Below are 21,996 nucleotides of genomic sequence, written 5' to 3'. Positions count from 1 at the left end.
AGTAGACGACGGTTTAGAAACCAAGAAGAGTTAAAATCGCTCAGGGAAAACCGAAAGGGTTTTCAAAGAATTTGTTGGCGCTACAAAGTCCAGAAAGAAAAAAAAAAGAAAAAGAAAACTTAAGTGGGCCTAGTCCATTAAAATTTGGGTACACTCGACAAGTTGCAAGTCAAGAGACCCAAGTTTGTGCATTGTTCTATACATGAATAAGCATCAAGAATCCGATTACACGGATTCATACGTTATCGATATCACACAAAGAATATGGATAACGTACCAATAGAATATTAAACTGGAAAAATGGGATGAAACATATATTCAAAGCAATAACTGCTTAACGAATACTAAAGAGAGATATAAAATGGGGGATCCAAAAGCAGGAAAGACACACATTTTTATCCCTACTAAGCGCACTATTGACTTAAGTTTTGGAATGCTTTTGCATGTTGCCCTCCAGGCCTAGTGTGAAAACGATCCATCTCGGGATCTCGGTAACTCATAAACTCGTATCAACCTCTAGGTACGAACAAAGACCTTATTGGTTTTATACATGTAGAATAGATGTAGCAGACGAAGATGAAGACAACTATTTCAAGAAGGAGGAATCTTGTAGAGGAGGCTCCATCAATAGGAACCTATTATCATAGTTGTAAGAATCGACTAGACCGGCCTTTTCGACCAAAAAATCGGTAAACTGGTCACCTGACCGGTCCGGTGGAGCAATTTGACTGAATAAGGAACAGAACCAGAAAGAATCGGGTTGAATTGTCTAGTTTTGATGAAAACCGAAGAACCGGCGATTTTGTGTAACCCAGCTAGTTCGAAACTCTTTTTTTTTTTCTTAAAACGGCATCGTTTTGGGTCATTTTTTTAAAAAAATAAAAAATAAAAACACTCGAATACCCCATTCCCCCTAACCCTAATCCCCTAAACGGAACCCATTTCCCAATAACCCTCTCAGGCTCTAGCCCTCCTTGAAGTCTCTTCCTCACCTCATCGCACCATAGTCTCTTTCAACCTCATCGCAGCCGTCTCGTCTTCTTCATCTCCCTGGACACGGTGCGTCTTTGACGACGTCCCAAGCACCGTCGCGTTTTGGCTCGCAAGTCATCTTCTTCGCCGCGACTCCTTGCTTCGCGTCGTCGTCGTCGTCGTGTCCTCTCCGTTTTATGCGTCCTCTCTCGAACATGTTGGTGGTCTGCTCATTCCTTACTTCTCTGCGTTTTGCATTATCCTATGAAGCACGGACACTTCGCTGAGTTATCGTGTCCGCGTGTCGGACACATTTCGGACACGACACTCACCGACACTCGTCCGACACGCGTGTCTGCTGTGTCCAACCGTGTCTTAATAAAAAATAAAAAATTCTTCTCCAGACACGTCTGGACACACCTAAATACCATCACGTGTCCGCATGTCCAGTCTTATTCTTAACATATATTCCTAAAATAAATTTAGATATAGTATATATTATTATTTATTAAAACAAAAAATATTTTAAATACTTGATATAATTAAAATAAGATATTAAAAATAATTAAAATTTTTAATTTATATTTTAATATCAATAAAATATCAAAATATCATTACAATTTATCTAAAAAATACTTTATATTTTATATATATGCGTGTCTCCGTGTCATGTAAGATTTTAAAATTCGCGTGTCGGCGTGTCCCGTGTCGTGTCGTGTCCCGTGTCATAGGCATTATCTCTGTTTTTTTTTAGTTATTCTATTTATGTTATGTTGTTAATTATAACTGATTGAATTTGTTGATTTTTTATTATGAATTTGTTAATTTTTTATTATAAATTTTTTGAAAATGTTGAATTTTTTATTATGAATTTGTTTAGGTTAATGGCAGATTGATATTTTTTTTTTCTGATTATTAGTGCTTATAGTTATTTTTGTTGATGTTGCTATGAATTTAAGGTTGCTGAATAGGAAATAAGAAATAGGTAATTAATTTTTTACAATTTTATACTTTTTATTTATGTGAAACCAATTTTATTGGTTCAACCAGTGATTTATCGATTAAACCAATAAACCAATAACTTGACCAATTTAATCATTGATTCGCTTCTTACAACTATGCCTATTATTAAGTATTATTCTCACTAATATATTGTATATTAAAATTAATTACCAACACAACAATTTCTCATCACGTGCATAAACATTATAAAATAGCATATTCCTTGTAGCAACACTTCAAAATACGTAAAAGATATCTCCTCCTAAAACACTTGTTTTAAACACTGGCTGCCATTCTTGACAAAAAAAAAAAAAAAACACTGGCTGCCATTGGCTGTCACCGTAAAGCTATACTTATAGAAGTTAATAGGCATTCTATACAGGAGAACTCGCCAAATACTAATACATAGTATGTAGGATGATTTTATTGTTAATCTTAAACCCAATTTGATCGGTTTTGACAACAATGTGACCTCCATGGCTCCATTAAGAAAGGGATAAGTGCGACACTTACAACATCCAAAAAAAAAATGAGCAATTTTGGGCTCATACTAGCCCTAAAAATAACAAACAAAAATACAAAAATAGGTAAAACACTTCAAGTATGGGCTTAAGAAGAAATCCAAATAAAGAATACACCATCTTCTTCCTCCCTCGTCTTCTTCAACTTGAGGCTTTTTTTCTTTAACTTTTAAGTAGTCTTAGCGCCAAAATTCGCTCTTATCTATTCCATCGCTGTTCTTATTAAAAAATGACAAATAAAATACGGTTCAAGACCTAATACATCCAAATAAAATTAAAAAAAAATAATAAATTATTAAAATTTATTTTTTGACCATAAATTAATCATTAATATTTTTAAATATAGACTAAAAATATATTCTTGAGCTACTAAACTAAAAAAACTGAATTGATGATTAAAAATAATGGTTAAAAATAATAAATTTTGATAGTTTTTGAATATTTTCATAAAATAAAATAACATGTACATGAACTAATCCAATGCTTGAAACATGACTACAAAGGAACCACTCCATTGATTTTGATTACTCCTTCTCCTTGTGGCCACACTAATACAACTTGAAAACTCTTGGAAGATAAACAGGCAAAAGAAATCCAAACAAATTGAAACACAATGTCATGTTATGGAGCCCTACCAATATTTAGAATACTTGTTGTTCGGTAGGTCGGATATCGGACGGGTCGGGTGAGTATCTCGATCAATAGGGGAGAAATCGACTGGACGTACGTCTCCGGATTGGGGGGTAAGCGAGGTCCCAAGTTCTTCAGATGTGGAAGGGAGGTGTCACCTGCAAAGACACTCCGATGCTTAAGTCAGTGGGTTGTGCAGGCGAAAAGAGGCGTGATTGGTATGTGACGTACCTTGGGGGAAGGGTAGGTCCTTCCCCATATATACCGTATCAGAGGTAGGCCCTGCAGGGACAGGCCCACCTTCTTCAAGGCCTCCCTTGCACAGCTGTAGCAAAGCTGTCAGGGACGCGTGTCCGGGTTGGAACCTGAGCATCTCCCCCGACCCTGCTCAGGTCGGGCCGACTCGTAAACTGCTTGGGTCAGGCCGTAACACTTGTCAAATGATCCCAATATTATTTTATGATCCAAAAGGTTCTATTTAATATTTATAGGCAATTCTAGAAATTAAAATATCAATGAACTGGCACTGTGGCACAAACGTTTATTAAAGTCCTTGCTTTCTTTTGGGGTGAGTAACCCGTCGTAACTGCATCCAACTTCTCCTAACCACTTCCATAAATTACAGCTTGAGCTTGACAAAGTCCTTTTGTCAGAAACGCCTCTTGTGGAAGAGATTATTTTCACTAATATTATTTATTTTTGACATAACTCCTCTACATGTCTCCTAGATTGCGTGAACTTGGAGACTCTCTCATCATGCAACAGAAGAGGGTTGTTTATTGGATTGGGTTCTATGGGTTTGGCGATTTTCGTGGGTTAAAGATAATAGAAATAGGATGGGAACATGAACTTCCGGACTAGATAATTATTTATAGAGTCCACAAAAACCGTGAGAGTCATATCTACAAAGAAATTTCAATGGTCAAGTCAAAAAGAGTGCTAGAAATAGTTAGGGGATTGAGTTTAGATGTTACCAAAAGTGTGAAAGTGATGACGATGGAAAAGTTCTATGTGAGATAGAAATTAGGGATGGTGTATGTAGATACCAAGGTTCCGCAAAACCAAATTGATAAATGAATGTAAAATTAGAAGTTCAAAAATTTAATGGTTTAAGTGTGGTTTAATTGAAGAATTTAATTTTAATTTATTGTTAATCACATAACACTACGTCATCAAAAATAGTTAGTGATGGTAATCAGTGGCTAAGAGAAAGGGGGTTGAATCTTAGTCCCTCTTTTTTGCTGAATATTACTTTCTGCTTTTTAAGATAGTTTCAGGAGATATTTTTATTTTTTGTCTCATAACAAGTCAAGAGACATTTTCTTTTTGTCTCGTAACCGGTTAGTAAATATTTTTCAATTTTGTCTCCTACGCAATAGAATCAAAAATGGAGTAGATGAGAAAGAGAGAATCACTCCCAGAAGTATCCTGGTTCAGCTGTTAAGTGCAATGCAGCCTACATCCAGTCTCCATCACAATAGTGACGGAATTTCACTATAATCAACAGATTACATACACCAATTCTTCCCTATGAACTACCCATTCCTATCCGGGACAAGTCCAGAATCTACCCCCAAAACTGAACTTGACTTGGACCACTGCCAAGCTTTCAACTGTAAAGTACTAACTCAACTTGCAAGGGAACAAGTCCAAATTCTACCCCAACCTGAACTTGACTAGACCTCAATCTAGCTTTCAACCGCAAAGTGCTAACCCAACTTGTAAGGGAATCCCCTCAGGATCATGACAACAAAACAGAAATACATACAAAGAATTTCTGAGATAATAATGGCTTTTTCTTTAACTTTGCCTTTTTCCACCCATTGGTTTTTTCTTACAAAACCTCACATTTTGCCTTTTACCAATGAAACACAGACAGACTAAACTGAGATAAAGAAATAATCAATGAAAGCCATGAAGGAGAAGAATAAACAGCTCAAAGAGTTATGGGAACCCAAACATGTGCTCTCACTCCTTGTCTCAATCCTTGGCCGTTCACCCTTATTATAGAAGGGGAAGCTTTCAAGGTTGAAACCGGTTCAACCAAGTCACTTTCTTCTTCTTCAATACAAAGGCCGGTTCAGACAGAGAGAAAAGAGAGGGAAAACCGAAAGCAAAACCAACATGCAATTACCTCTCTCTCATCCCTTCTCATCAAGCTTCATCAATCTGAGCCTTCCATCTTGACTTGGTCCCCAAGAAGAATTTCTGACCCTTGATGAACTCTTGATCCTTGACAGCTCCATCTATTCTATTTTTGCTTCTACTTCCACATAGCTACATTAGCTACCTTCTGTGATGGATGAACAAAAGTGGAAACGAGCTTCACCTCAAGGATTTTTTTCTCTGACCGAGACGGATTGCTACTACTTTAGGCATGGAGATCTTGAAGCTTTTTCTTCACATCTTTCCATTTGTGGCAAAAATCTCAGCCACACCATGCCTTGGATCTTCTTTTTGCAAGGGCCATCATCACCTTAGCCGCTTGCTTCTTTCTAGCCTCTCTGTGATTTTCTCTGATAGCTTCTTCCATCTTCTTTTCCTGATAGAAGTGACAAACAAAAACAAGAGAGAAGAGAGAAAAGAGAAAAGGAAACTTTGGAAGCAATGAATAAAATTAAACCAAATTAAATCCCACTTCCATTCCCCTATGCATAGTAACGTGTGGAGCAGTAAATTCCATCAAATCAATTTGAATTTTCTTTCAGTTACCAATGCATGCAATTAAACCAATTTAATTTTGAATTCCATTCCACAATGGGAAGTAGGTAACCGTGGAGCTTTCAATGCAAATAAATTGAATTGATTTGATTTTTGGTTACTTAAGTATGAGCTTAATTAACTAATTTGGGTTGGTCGAGTGGTCAGCTCACTCGTCCGCTTAAGCAAGTGTCGGGGTTTCGAATCCCGCCTTGTGCATGCAGCAATTCATTGGCCAGCGGCAGACCCTTAAATGGAGCTCCGATTCGCGACGGATTAATCCTTGACCTATCGGGTTGGGAGATACCGTGGACAAAAAAAAGTATGAGCTTAATTGAGATGTAGTATGAAGTCCATTAACCATGAGAGTTTCGGTTACCAAGGAATATAATTAATTGAATTGGAATTTGGATTCGAGTAGATAACCGAAGCATGTCTTGATCCACTTCTTTCTTCTTCTAGTTTGGATCAATAATAATGTTGGACCAAGAGAAGAGTTTATTTGGGTTTTTTATTAGTTTCTTGGACCAACTTTGGATTTCTTTTTTTTTTTTAATATTCAGCCACTAATATTTGAATTAATTTTGTCCAAGGCTGAATTTTCTTCAATATTCATTTGGACTTGTTTATCTTTTGGCCCAATATAAAATTAAATTGCTTGCTTACATACTTAAACAAAAATCATCAAACAACCTATTGAAAATTATTAAATAAAATACTTAATAATAATTCTAATAATTTTTTTATTTATATTTTAATAATGTTTAATCATCATTTGAGTTTTTAAACTCAAGTTATTATTTTATTAATTGCGTAAATGATCATCTAAAAAGATAGATGTAATTGTACCATTTTATATTGTGCATTAGAATTAAATTTTTAATTGAAATTGAATTGGACAAAATAAAATAATATATTTATGTATAAAATATTTTTTTTAAATTTATTTTTTATATTTTATTATTTTAAATTGATTAACTGATAAAAAAAAATTAGACAGATGTGATAAATGATTTTCGATTAATCTTATTAAACCGACAGATTCGTTCCAGTTCTAAAAACATGGTAGATACTACCCAGTCCCACCTCCATGGATTGCCATCCCTAGTTTTAGCCTTTTATTGTGATAACTCCGCTTAGTTGAACATCGAAAAGAACAAAAATTAAGAGCAAAACATGAGAACAATTAATATGAAGAAGATAGTAGTTCATATGAATATACCAACCATGTTACAAGCATAGTATAGTACTTATCTTATCAATACACTGACATGATATCTCTGAAAACATTTCACACAGGATAACAATAGTACTCAATGAAGAAATAAATTTCCTTCTTATTTAAGCCACAATACTCAAGAACCACAACTCCCTTAAATGGATATACTGTTTGGAATGCCTCTGAAGGTCAACCCTTCCTCACTTGAAGGATAAAGCAGAGTGTACGGCATCTGTGCTGGGCCATAACGATTCCTCAACCTCTCATCGTTGTTCCTCTGTATCAGTTTCTGCTCAATCTCAACCAACTTCTTTCCAAACCTCTTGAAGGCCTCAATGGGCGCCGTGTCGGCGGTCCAGTTGTCACCATCTCCTCTCTGTCCAAGGTACTGCTCATCAGAAGCATGCCTTGACAGCACCTCAATGATTGTGAGGTCAGTCAGGGTCTCTTTCTTCCCAGTAATTGTGTTCAAGAAAACCTTCTCAGGGTTCTTGGCCAGATCGTCGTACTCCTTCGACCCTTTCTCCGGCATGAATTGCCTGCTAAGAGTTGGACGGTTCAGAATGTAACCGCCATAGGGGTACTGTCCGAAATTAACTGCTGCGTGCAGAGCTGAGGCGATCCATATCAGAGTACTGCAAGTTTGAACTAACTCCGCACGAGTTTGCATCCTTGGCCACCATGATTCGTTCTTCTTGTCGCCGTGACCCACCTCCACCAGTTCCTTCCAGAATGCTTGGAGTTCAGAATCTTGAACTATTGCAGCATCTGACTTGTAGTAGAAAGATACGTATTCTTCAACCCATGACTTGATTGCACCCCATATCTCTAGTCCATCAGCGGCATAAGGATAGTCCTCAATCAGAAGACGAACGCCGTGTGGGGAAGATGAATCTTCAACTGCCACTCCTCTGAAGTATAATATAATTTAATGTTAATATAATAAGAAGCAGCATCTTTCTATGTTAAAAGATTATTTTTACTCAATCAATTAAGAGGTTGCGGGTTCGAGTCTCCTATTTTTGGTAAAAAAAAAAAAGATTATTTTTACTCTTTAGTTTTTCAAAAACAATATTTCCACCTTAAAATTAACTACTAAAATTAGTCGTTATATATTTGTCTCATTTTTAAGATGTATTTATATTTGTAAAATGTTAAAAAATTATCAGAATTTATTATTTTTTACCATCACTCTTAGTTTCATCAACCCAATTTGTTTAATGAGAAATGATAGGAAGCCAGCAACTTTTGTGATTTATAGCCATCAAATAGCTATCAATGATGGTTTTAATGGTGTGAGATTGGTGTGAGATTTCATCCAATGACTCACTTTTCTTTGCTGGTTATATGTTAGCCAAAATTTAACAAAGTTGTGGCCCCTAGATTTTTCCTTGTTTAATTTAGTAATCTAACAATATATTACTGTTAAATATTAATAACAAATTGATGACTAAAAATAATAAATTTTGATGATCTTCTAGTATTTTTCTTTATATTTTAATTTGTATTTTATATTAAATAATTGATTTTTGTGATTGATTTTAGTGTAATCCTTGTTAGTTTGTCTCTCTCTTTTATTTACTTTTTTTTTAGACGAAAAAAAATAGATTATTTTTTGTCTTAAACTAAATTCAAAACCGAAACTAATAATTACCTCTTGAGAAGGTCATTAGGTAGTGCTTGCTCAGTGAGAACCCAATCCTTATAAACAACAGCAGACATTTCCAAAGAATACCCACCCCACAAGAATGTTGATTCAATGATACCCTCTGCATTAACAAGGACATTACGTGCTAGTGCATTTATGTTCATTGTGTCTCTATAATGTGGGAGAAGTAGTTTATGAATTGGGTGAACCACACTGAGGTGTCTGTTTGTTGCAATAACGAATGGCTCAACCACAGCGTGAGTGTTTAGCCTGCCATACATATAAACATAAACATATATTAATAAAATTAGATTATTTTTGTTTGAAGAATCAATGTTAACGAAAATGGTATATACCAATGGCTGACAAGTTGGTGAAAGCAGGAATCGTTTACAACAACATAAGCCTTGGCAAGTTGCCAAATAGAACCGTCAACGCCTTGTTTTGTTGGAGTGTAAACAGTGCTAATAGGACCATAGTTGTCTCCTTGAGGATTTGGCTTACTTAGCTCAATGGCCACAGGCTTTAGTGTTCCATCGTTTTGCAAGAAAAGAACGGTTCTTGTAGCATAGGCCTTTGTGGTGGTTTTGTTAATTTTACTCAAATAGGGGAAGAGTGGGTCATGGTGGTCCAATATGAACAATTTGTTGTTGCTGATAGCCTATTATTCAATGAGTCATGTTAGTTATATGAATCATATCAAAACAACAGAGGAAATTGTGTTGAGAAATGGTTGTACACCAAAATCGGTCACTAAAATCAGCCACCAATGTATTTGTGTATAAATAAATATGTGATTTAATTTATTTTCAATGTATATTTATATTTCAGCATGTATTTTATATTAGTAGCTGATTTTGGTGGCTAATTTTAGTGTCCACATAACATAACTCAATTGTGTTATTACCTCCTCTACGGTCACCCCACCCAAGCTTGACTCCACGTGTTGTTTGGTGATTGTACTGGTATTATCACCATAGAGTTGCTTATCTAGCTTGCTTTGTGGTGGAAATTCCTACATTAAATTTTGTATGAAATATTAATTAATACCAAATTTAATTTGAAAGTTTTTTTAAATTAATATATTAGTCAAATAATCCAACGCTTTTAAATATTACCGCCGATCAAAAACAATAAATTGTATTGAGCTTGTGGCATTCCTCTATTGAATTTACCTTAAGAACTTTAATAACGTGTGGATTGAGTCCGGCAATCATCTCTCTAGCAAATTCTTCATCGGTCATCCATGCAGATTTATCAACTGGATATTCCAAATAAATCATTTTAAAAAAATGAGCAACTTATATATGCCTTCCATGTAAATTAGAACTACTATATATTATTTACCATAATATATATATACCTTGAATAATTTTAGGTACTGGAAATTTAAGGGCCTGTTCCCCATCAGTTCTAAAGAGCTCCTTGAACAACGGGATGGGACTAAGATCACTGAGAATATTAGTAGGCAACTTAATTCCACCTTCATAAAGGTCACGCACATCTTCAAAAGTGTTAAATTCAGTCTGACCAACTAATGGAAGTGCAGATTGCAATTGAGGTATCACATTTTGAGATGCAGATTTCAGTATGTAAACAAGAAAATCTGAAGATTTCAAGTGACCAAATGCTTCATCTCTTGGAAGGTAAACACTGTCGCTCCGACTCTCACTCTTGGGATCTGTATGCAAACATGATTTTTGTCATTTTTATGACAAATCTATTAGTACCGATGCTGACAAAAATACTCATTTCTTGTATAATTCTTGTGTAAGAGAATTAGCTTAACTATTAATCGAGTGTCATTAGAAATAACTAAAAGATGAAATGTTTATTTGATTAATGTAAATATTAAAATGTTTTGTATAATAAGAACATGAAAATACAAATTATTAGATATAATGCACATGAAAAATCAGTATGCAAAAGAAATAATTTTGTAAACAAAATACTGAAAAATTTAGAAGATTACTGAAAATTCGATGGAGTTGCCACTAATTTCTACATGACAATCACATATCCAAAAAAAATGATAAAAGAGAGATTGAGATAGAGCAAAAGTTAAAGCTTAAATACCTGTCTTGGTTGGTTTTCTGCCAGTTCTTCCCCTTCGTGGGTAAGGAAAGGTGGTGTTTCCTCCAAGAACTGGACGAGCCAATCTGGCATTACTGTCTGGATTACCCAAATCATTGTAGACATCATAGTCATAGATTCTTTCATGTTCTTTGCGCTCTCCTGTGCCATCTCCTCTTAAAATCACCAATTCATCTTCTCTGTACTTCTTTAGTGGAGCTGGCATATCACCCGGAAGATATGTCTACATTTAAATGTTCAACAAACTTTATCATTAATCTTCTCAAGAAAATAAATTAGTAAATAAGCTTGTTGTTATTGTAGAGAGACAAGTATAAATTTAAAAGAAAATCAATATTGATTGATTAATTATTGGCTAAGAAAAATTATTTTGATATTTTTTAATATATTTCAAGTTAATAAATAATATTGGAAGAGGAGTGATAGGGGAAGCAGATTTTGTGAGTTGTAGCCATCAATTAGCCATCAATAATGTATTTAATGGTGTAAGATTTCATCTAATGGTGAAAAATCACTCATTTTTCTTTTGCTGGCTAAGTGCGGGCCAAATTTTAATAAATCTGCTGTCCCTAAACTTTCCCATATTGGAATTAACAAAAAGAAAAGGAATTACAACAAAGTTTAATTTTTCAGCATATACTAGTATAAGTGAAACTAAAATTGCATTACACAAATAGAAATAATTCATTTACATATACCCAAAATAAAAGAAAGACATGCATTATCTTTCTGTTCACCAGTTTTTTTAGTCCAAAACTATTTTATTTTGAGATAAAAAATAGTGTTAAATTATAATAAATATTGTCATTTTTAAATTGATAATGCGACTCTTTTGTTATTTATTTTTTCCAAATTATATTGAACAAAAATTTTTTTGTATCACTATGAAAAATAAAATAATGAGAAGTAAAATAATTTAAAAAAAATGCACACTACGATGTTTATGGATTTAATGATCAATTTTAGCAACACCTAAAAATTATTGTTAAAATTAAAATAATATTTTTTTACTAGTTAATAACATTTTTAGCAACATTTAAAAAGTGTTGCTAAACTTATATATCCACCGTAGTTACTGTAACTGAAATTAAAATAGTATTTTTTTTACTAATTAATAACGTTTTTAGCAATATTTAAAAAGTGTTGCTAAAGTTATATATTCATCATAGTCATATCGTAACTGAAGACAACATAGATTCAACCATTTATAAATTATAGAAAACTAAGAAAAAAGAACATATTAAATTTAGGGGCACAATTTCATATCCTTAATATATAATATAGAGAAAAGTTTATGTTGTAGTACCTTGTTAGAAAAGAAAATGCGATCAGATTTGTAGAGTTTAGAGTTATAGACCCAGGAATTGCAAGGGAATTGGATGGTGCCCTGGTTGGGAACATCTTCAAGAGTCAAACTGACAAGGTAGAACTCAACTTGCATGAAATTCTCAATATAGAATGCTCCTGGTACTCCCATGTCAGTGTCCCATTCGAAATGGATATCGAATGCAGATTGCCCTGCTCCCAACGTTGGCAGTGAAGTAATAACACCTTCTAGGAACGTTTGCTTTCCCACTTTCCCTTTTCCACTTGCTGCATAATGCATATTTATTAATTAATATAAGTGTTCTATCATGGAAATAATTAATAAGAAAATAGCCTTTAAACAGAAATGTCATCAAATTGGCCATGGTATTTGAATATTGTAGATATTTTAGTGAAGATGAATCTATAAAAGTCTTCTTGTGAACATTTTTTTTTTGTAAACTATTGAAGGATAAATTGTAGAGTTTAATTTTAATATATTAAAAAGTGTTACTTTTATTTAAAAGAGTTACTATTTTTTTTAATTATTATTTATTTTCGTAAGTCATGCTTTATTAAAGTATGGATAAACAAATATTTTTAGGAGAAAATATTTTTAGTATTTTTATTAAAATTTATAAAATTATATATTATTTTATTTATTTTTAATGTGTATTTTTTATTTAAAAATATATACTATACTAATGATTGATTTAGTGACTGATTTTGTTTTTTTTTATCGATGCTATGGTTGGCCTTGAAAATTACTTTGTTCTAGGGATATATACTATTAGTTAACTCATAGCAGTTTACTTCAATTTTTTCTATTTGTGCATTATTTTTCAAGAAAGATCAATATTTTAAGTACAATGCATGGAAGAGTAACCAATTATTTTTGTTGATGAAGATTTAAGTTATCAATTTTTAAAAGAGAGTGAAATGACAAAATTGTCTTTAAAAATATTATTTTAGAAACAAAAATATTAATAAATTAACAAGAATCCACCTAATATATTCCAAAAGATCATCTAAAAAAAATAATGGGAAAACCCATTAATCTTTTATCTTTTAAAATTCAGATAATCCAATCCCTCTGCCATATTACCTTCTAGAAAAATAAAGGATAGATTTGATTTAGAAAATATTAGGGAATAGTAATTTAGAGATTAACTAGAATAATATTTTAAAAAAAAATTAGAAACCAATTTTATGAATTCGTTTTATGAAGTATTAATATATAGTGTTGACCATTCAGCTCAAAAAGGACAAAAAATAAAAAAATAAACTCATAATATTCTAAATAAATATGAATTGTATATGACATAATATTCTTTTAGTACTTAAACTTTAAATTATTTTGTCACATATTATTTATGTTTTAACAAATACTAAAAATAGTCTGATACACAATCATTCCTATTAACACAAAATTTAAAAAATAGTCACATTCAAAAAATATAATATATACATCCTAATTTGATAATTACCATTTGAGATAAATTACATTTTAATAATTTTTTAGACAACAAATTAAAAAAGATATTTACACACATAAAATTACCTTCATGTATGAAAGATGAAAATTCAATAAAAAAATAATAAAAATTCAGATACAATTAATTTTATGTAAAGTTGATAATTAAAAATTATTAAATGATAATTTAATTAAAGGGAGTGGATCATCTCCAATGAAAAAAAAACTGGATGGTATCCAGTGCTTAATCTAACCATTCATTACTCTTTCTCTTATTTATTTTTAGTCTCACTTATAGAATCAAAAGTAAAAAATTACACTGTATTTTGTCAAGTGTTAAAAAACTGGAGAAGATCAATTTTCTTAATTAAACGTATTAAATTATTTAATGACTTTCAACTATCAATTTTAAGTAAAGTTAAGTGGACCTGAATTTCTATCTAAAGAAATTGTTGTGGTGAGAGAAAGAAGTTAATTACCATCAGCACTGGTGGCACTGATCAACTTAAGTGCGACAGATCGACCCAAGAAAGCAGTGAGGGTATCAACTGTGGTGCCTATAGCACCACCAATGACGCCTATAGCACCACCAATGATGCCAGTAGCACTCTGTGCAGAAGTGAGTTCATTGATGTCCAACACATTCTTTCTCATCAACACCACCGTCCCCTTCAGCTTCTGCCCCCTGTTAATCAGTCCTGTTACCCCGGAAAACATCTTTGCTTTGTTGCTTGGAAAATTCGATAATAATGAAATGTTTTGTGGCTTGTGGAGAACTCAAGCCGCAGAATTGGGTATTTATAATGAAGAAGGGACAAAGGCTATGCCATCTTTGCCATGTGTGAGGGGCTGAGGGCAACTCAAAGATTAATTGTTAATTTTTTTTCCTGCATACTAGATAATAATTGATAATTAATTAATTGTCCACGTGAGAAACGCGCCTGAACACGGTTCATCCTTTCATTGCTGGTCTTCCTGTCTTGACTTGAGTGTTATTTTATTTTATTTTAATTATTTTTTGGATGACAAGTTTAATTTATAAAAAAAAATTTATATTCCCTAAAATAAAAATAATAATAAAATAATAAAATAAAAGGTTAATTATTATCAAATTTATAATTTTTATGAAATGTGTATTTACTATTTAAATTTAAGAATGATTAATTCTTTATTACTTCACTAATTTTTTTACTTTATAAAATTTTAATTCAAAAAGAAAAATGAATAAAAAGTGTATTGTTTAGTTTTTTAATTTTTTTTTAAATACAAACGGTGTATTTTTCTTTTTTTTTTTTCAAAAAAATGTTCAAATACAAATAATGGTTAAGATAGGAATAAATTAAACGTCTTATTATAAATGTATAATTTTGTGTGGATTTTGTAAGTGTATTTCTTTATCTAGTTTTTATATCTTTTTAGTTAGGATTTTAATTTTGTGAAGCTTTTGTAATTTGATGAACATAGATAGATAAGCACTTGCTAACTGAAGGATTCAAGAGGGTTCAAGAGATGATGAATTAATTTATATAAGTAAATAATTATTTTTAATCATAAAAGATGTTAAGCTTAGTTTGATTTTGGGTAATTTATGATGACAAATATTATTTGGGTTGAAAGTCTAATGCTGTTTAATGGGTGTTTTAATTGTTGCAGGTCCAAATTGTCCAAGTTCATGTTGCTTCAGCCTAAGAGTAGCATATGCTTCAGCAATGTAAAGAACTAATACTCCTCATAGCACCGTTCAGCAATTAAATGGCTATGTATTTGCTAAAAGAAAAAAGAGCAACTGTCTACATCATGAGCAAAACAGGACAGCTAAAAGAAATAGAATTAAACAACACACCAAGGACAGCTGGTACACTCCCACTTCTCCAAGGACAAATAGTAAAGCAAATTTCAGTAATGGGAGAGCAAAACACAAATTTGCTAAGCAGCAAAAGTAATGGTGCAGCTCCTCGTATAGCAGAGATAATGGAGCAGAAGGAAAAAGGAGTGCATGCCAAGGAAGAAAGCCAAGTCAATGACCACAGAAATAATGGACGAGCTCCTCATCCAGCAGAGGTAGTGGAGCATGATGAAGAAGGACTACATGCTAGCTGTGACAGCTCCAACGGGCAGCAAGGACATGCAAAAGAAAGAAGCAAGAATGAAGGCAAGTTGAAGATATTTAAGAGGCTTCATTCCATCATTTGAAAGCAAGAAAAAGAGAGCACACACGCAGAGCATCATCTCTAACATGGAGCTGAATTCTTTTTCTTCTACTCAAGCTTAATTTCTGATTCTTGTGTTATGACTATCTTGTGTCATTGTCTGTATTGAGAAAAGGCTAATCTTGTGAGGTTGAAAAACCAAGAGAGAAAATGCAAGAGTGATACAAAAGAGCCACTGATTTCTGATGTAATTTGGTTTTGAACTAGGATTAGTTCCCCTTGCCTAGTTGGGTTAGTACTGGGTGAAGTCTGAATCTGTTAGATTCCCCTTCCTAGTTGGGATAGCACTATGGGAAGCTAAGCTTTGGTGAAGAAATCTTAGGGTAGATACTAGTTGAATTAGGGAGTAATTCAATAGTATTGGTGTATGTAATCTGAGAATTATAGTGAAAAATTCCACCATGGTTTGTGGTGGAGACTGGACGTAGGATTCATAGCACAAAGAATCCGAACCAGGATACATGCTGGCCTATTTCTCTTCTTCCCTACTCTTTACTTGTTCTACACATGAGATAAAATAAAATAATCTCCTGCAACTAGAACTTCTGCTGAAACGGAGTTTGAAACTATAAGTTTTAAGCCAACTTTATTCAACCCCCCTTCTCAAGTTCAACTAGAACCATCAATTGGTATTAGGAGCAAGGTCTCAAGGAGTCAAGCTTCACAACTTGGAGTAAAGATCCATGGCCAAAAACATGAATTCCAACATCGTGGCTTTCACTCTCACTGAAGGACAGTCTAATAATTGATGAGCGGATAATTTATACCCTTTTTGGCATTGTTTTTACATAGTTTTTAGTATGTTTTAGTTACTTTTTATTATATTTTTTATTAGTTTTTATGCAAAAATCACATTTCTGGACTTTACTATGAGTTTGTATATTTTTCTGTGATTTCAGGTATTTTCTGGCTTAAATTGAGGGACCTGAGCAAAAATCTGATTCAGAGGCTGAAAAAGGACTGTAGATGCTGTTGGATTCTGATCCTCCTGCACTCGAAGTGGATTTTCTGGAGCTACAAAAGCCCAATTGGCACGCTCTTAATTGCGTTGAAAAGTAGACATCTTGGGCTTTCCAGCAATTTATAATATACCATACTTTACCCGAGATTTGATGGCCCAAACTAGCGTCCAAACGCCCACTAGAGACCCTTTTCTGGCGTAAAACGCCAGAACTGGTACCAGAACTGGAGTTAAATGCCCAAACTGGCACCCAAGCTGGTATTTAACTCCAAGAATGGCCTATTCACGTGTAAAGCTCAATGCTCAGCCCAAGCACACACCAAGTGGGCCCCGAAAGTGGATTTCTGTACTATCTGCACTTAGTTACTTATTTTCTGTAATCCCTAGTAACTAGTTTAGTATAAATAGCACTTTTTACTATTGTATTCACAGACTTAGACTTTATCATCCTTGGACTTGGAGGCTGGCCATTCGGCCATGCCTAGACCTTTTTCTCTTATGTATTTTCAACGGTGGAGTTTCTACACCTCATAGATTAAGGTGCAGAGCTCTGCTGTTCTTCATGAATTAATGCAATTACTATTGTTTCTCTTTCAATTCACGCTTACTTCTGCTCCAAGATATACTCTCGTACTTAATTCAGTTAAGTCGGAATGAAGGGGTGACCCGTGACAATCACCCACTATCTTCGTTACTCGCTTAGCCAAGATCCGCGTGCCTGACAACCACAAGTGGTCTACATGATGTTCAACGTAGTCATTGGACGACAGCCGGAGTATATTCTCTTGGATCTCTGATCCGCGATTCGCATCATCTCTCCTGACAACAGAGCATCCGAATCTGAGATCAGAACCTTCGTGGTATAGGCTAGAATCAATTGGCAGCATTCCTGAGATCCGAAAAGTCTAAACCTTATCTGTGGTATTCCGAGTAGGATCTGGGAAGGGATGACTGTGAAGAGCTTCAAACTTGCGAATGTTAGGTGCAGTGACAGTGTGAAAAAGGATAGAGAGATCCTATTCCGACGCTAGTGAGAACCGACAAATGATTAGCCGTGCGGTAGCTGTACCTGGTATTTTTCATCCGAGACGAGAAATCCGACAGTTGATTAGCCGTGCAGAAACCGTACCTGGTATTTTTCATCCGAGAGGATCATACAGCTTGCCATGGAAGGGAGTACGCATGATTGGAAGAAGACAATAGGAAAGCAGAGGTTCAGAAGCAACAAAGCATCTCCAAACGCTTATCTAAAATTTCTACCAATGAATTACATAAGTAACTTTATTTTATTTTATGTTTTATTTATCTTTTAATTATCAATACTCATAACCATTTGAATCCGCCTGACTAAGATTTACAAGATGACCATAGCTTGCTTCAAGCCGACAATCTCCGTGGGATCGACCTTTACTCACGTAAGGTATTACTTGGACGACCCAGTGCACTTGCTGGTTAGTTGTGCGGAGTTGTGAAAAGTGTGATCACAATTTTGTGCACCAATAATAGACCTCCCTATTTTAATTGCAGCAACTATTCTTACTAGAAAGAAAGAATGAGAATCTTTGTGCAGTCAATCGACTACAACATCTGGAAGATCATCCTCAACGGACCAGATGTCCCCACAAAACAAAATGGTGATGGAGAAGTTGTGGTAAAAGAAGACAACGAGTGGACAGAGGAAGAAAAGAAGAAGGTTGAACTCAATGCCAAGGCTATCAACCTACTGTGCAATCATTTTTGAAGAATTCAGAAAAGTTTCAAGGTGCAAGACGGCTAAAGAAATATGGGACAAGCTCAGACTCACTCATGAAGGCACTAAGCAAGTAAGGGAGACCAGAATTGGCATGCTAATGAAAGAGTATGAAATGTTCGGTATGAAGGAGGATGAGAGCATCAATCAAATGTTCGAAAGATTTTCAATAATCATCAACAATCTAGATGCCATGGGAAGGAGCTATTCTGAAGAAACCTTAGTAAGGAAGAAACCTTACTAAGAAATGGAAAGTAAAAAGCACAGCCATCTCTAAAAGGAATAATTTGATCAAAATCACCTATGATGAGCTAAGAGACAAGCTGATGGCCTATGAAACCACTCACATGTCTCAAGACAAAGATGACAAAAAGAAAAGTATAGCACTGAAATCAAGAATGACAGCCAAGAAAAAAGAATTTGATGACAGTTTCTCATATGAAGAAATGGTGCCCTTTGCAAGAAAAATGAGAAGATTACCGAGATTCAAAAACAAAGGCAAAGGAAGCTCTTCATCCAAAGAGTTCAAGAAAGATCAAGTCAAGTTCACATGCCACCACTGCAAGGAAGCATGTCACTTCAAGTTAGATTGTCCTCAACTAAAGAAAGGTGAAAAATCCAGAAAAGACAAAAAGAAGGTGATGATGGAAACTTGGGAAGACTTGGAGAACGACACCAACTCTAAGGATTCAGACCAAGAAGCTCAGCTATGTCTGATGGCTGATCATGATGAAGATGAGGTAGATCTCTCTGATCTATCTATTGATGAATTGCATTACATTATCATAGACATTACTGTGGAATCTAAGAAACTCTTAGATAAGTATGCTAAATGTAAGAAAGAAAATGAGGCATTAAGGACATAAAATGATCTTCTATTAAAAAAGGTTAAGGCAACTGAAACCTGTAATGAAAATTTTTTAAACGAAAAAAATAGTGCTTTGCGTGCTGAATTAGAGAAATTCAAACTCAAGCATAAAGTTACTGCTTCCAATGATTTAATTTCTGAAAACAAAAAGCTGAATGAACAAATAAAAATTTTGAATGAAGACTTAGCAAAGTTTATTCAAGGTTCTCAAAATCTGAACAAACAGCTTGCTTGTCAAAGGTTTAGGTCTAAAAAATCTGGACTTGGATTCAAAGAGGAAAATAAGATGTTTTCAAACAAAATATTCAAAAATCTAAAGCCTCCTCTTCCAAGTTTTTCAAACCAAAAGGATTCAGCAGAGCTCAGAAATCAGTGGGCAAAAATCATTGTTACAAGTGCAATAGAAATGGTCATGATCCTCCTCAATGTTTCATCTTTCTTAAGTCTTTTGGTAATGATAGTAAATTATATAAAGTTGTTCATGATTTTAATGCTCTTAGGCAACCAAGAAGATTTCACATCAAAGGATCTAAATGGATTTGGATACCTAAGGTTAGTTGAAGAACATGCAGGTTTGCCTTACATCCAAAAAGAAATTGGACATGTGGTATCTTGATAGTGGATGTTCAAGGCATATGACCGGAAAGGATACTTTCTTTGTTAAACTCAACAAGTATGATGGAGGATTTGTCACTTTCGGAGATAATGGTAAAGGTAAAATAATTGCCATTGGTAAGGTTGGCAAAGATTTTTCTACTTGCATTGATAGTGTTTTCTTAGTTGATGGGTTAAAGTATAATCTATTGAGCATAAGTCAATTATGTGACCTTGGATATGCTGTAACCTTTAGAAAATCTGATTGTAGAGTCATTAATGAGAAAACAGGGGCTGTTTTGTTTGTTGCCAAAAGAAGTGACAATGTTTATGGTCTCACACTAGATGATCTTAAAGTTCAAAATGTAACTTGTTTTTCTTCAATGGAATCTGAAAAATGGATGTGGTATAAGAGATTAGGACATGCTAGCGTGTTCCAAATCTCTAAGCTTATAAAGAAAGGCTTAGTAAGAGGTCTTCCTAATATAATATTTGATAAGGACATCATTTGTGATGCTTGTCAAATGGGTAAACAAATAAAAACCTCTTTCAAACCCAAGGAAGACGTCTCAACTAAGAAACCATTAGAGTTGTTGCATCTTGATCTGTTTGGACCAACTAGGACTCAAAGTCTTGGAGGGAAAAGCTATGGCAAGGTAATTGTGGATGACTATACTAGGTTTGGTTGGGTGTTCTTTCTAGCTCATAAACATGAAGTATTTTCTGTTTTTGAAAAATTCAGTAAAAAGATTCAAAATGAAAAATATTTAAAAATTGTTTCAATTAGAAGTGACCATGGCAAAGAATTTGAAAATCAATACTTTGAATCTTTTTGTGATGAACTAGGCACATCACATAACTTCTCTTGTCCTTGAACACCTCAACAAAATGGTGTTGTAGAAAGAAGAAATATAAGTTTACAAGAAATGGCTAGAGCTATGTTATGTGAATATGAAATTCTCAAGTTCTTATGGGCTGAAGCTGTGAATACAGCTTGCTATGTTTTAAATAGAACCATCATTAGGAAGTTTTTGAAGAAAACCCCATATGAACTTTGGAAATGGCATCCTCCAAATCTTAGTTAGTTTCATGTGTTTGGCTGCAAGTGTTTCATACTGAATATCAAAGAAAATTTAGGAAAATTTGATCCTAAAACACATGAAGCCATTTTTCTAAGTTATTCCACTCATAGCAAGGCATATAGAGTTTATAACAAGAACTCCAAAACTGTTGAGGAAACCATGCATGTCACATTCTGTGAGTCTAACACTGTTCCTAGTGTTTGCATTGATGATAGTCTAGGTTTTGAAACTGAATTGTCCAAGAAAGCTGAGTCAGTTCCACAAAATTCAAGTTCTCATGAAGTTGCACCTGTTAGCATCGAAAATCCCAATTCTACAGGAGACAATTTGGAATTATCTCCTGTTGCTGTAGAAAATACTGATGCAGAGGCCATTGTTGATCAAGAGGAACCTGAATCCTCAACCCAAACTAGACGGCCCAGGGAGTGGAAGTTTCTGAAAAACTATCCTGAAAAATTCATAATTGGTGATCCCTCCAAAGGAATATCAACTAGATCATCTTTGAAAAGAGCTGAAACCAATACCTTAGCTCTCATATCAAAGATTGAACCTTAAAATATCCAAGAAGCTCTTGCTTATCCATCTTGGGTATTAGCTATGGAGGAGGAATTGCAACAGTTTGAGAAGAATCAGGTCTGGACCTTAGTGCCTCACTCAAATGGAAAGAAAGTCACTGGCACTAAATGGATTTTCAAAAACAAATTAGGTGAAGATGGAACCATTGTCCGCAACAAAGCTAGATTGGTTGCTCAAGGATATGATCAAGAGGAAGGGATTGATTTCGATGAATCCTTTACACCTGTAGCTCAAATGGAAGCCATCAGATTGCTCCTTGTTTATGCAGCTCACTGTGGCTTCAAGCTATTTCAAATGGACGTAAAGTGTGCTTTCCTCAATGGCATAATAGATAGAGAGGTTTATGTGGCTCAACCACCTGGATTTGAAAACAAAACTTTTCCTAACCAT

At 34.2% G+C, this 21,996-nt stretch overlaps 1 protein-coding gene across 1 annotated transcript; it reads right to left on the bottom strand.

The window, feature by feature from the left end:
• Positions 1-7,018: 7,018 nt before the first annotated feature.
• LOC107617328 (linoleate 9S-lipoxygenase) lies at positions 7,019-14,456 on the bottom strand. The gene is made up of 9 exons (XM_016319068.3): positions 14,045-14,456; positions 12,093-12,379; positions 10,769-11,009; positions 10,056-10,373; positions 9,868-9,953; positions 9,600-9,707; positions 9,049-9,353; positions 8,699-8,962; positions 7,019-7,955 (listed from the first exon to the last, which is right to left on the bottom strand). The coding sequence occupies exons 1-9, from the start codon at positions 14,280-14,282 to the stop codon at positions 7,199-7,201; spliced, it is 2,604 nt and encodes an 867-aa protein (XP_016174554.1). The 5' UTR covers positions 14,283-14,456; the 3' UTR covers positions 7,019-7,198.
• Positions 14,457-21,996: the final 7,540 nt, after the last annotated feature.

Source organism: Arachis ipaensis, chromosome B9, assembly GCF_059453495.1.
Source record: "Arachis ipaensis isolate K30076 ecotype BB chromosome B9, ASM5945349v1, whole genome shotgun sequence".
Lineage (NCBI taxonomy): Eukaryota > Viridiplantae > Streptophyta > Magnoliopsida > Fabales > Fabaceae > Arachis > Arachis ipaensis.
Note: the sequence above shows the minus strand (reverse complement) of the source record. Positions and strands in the feature narration are given on the sequence as shown.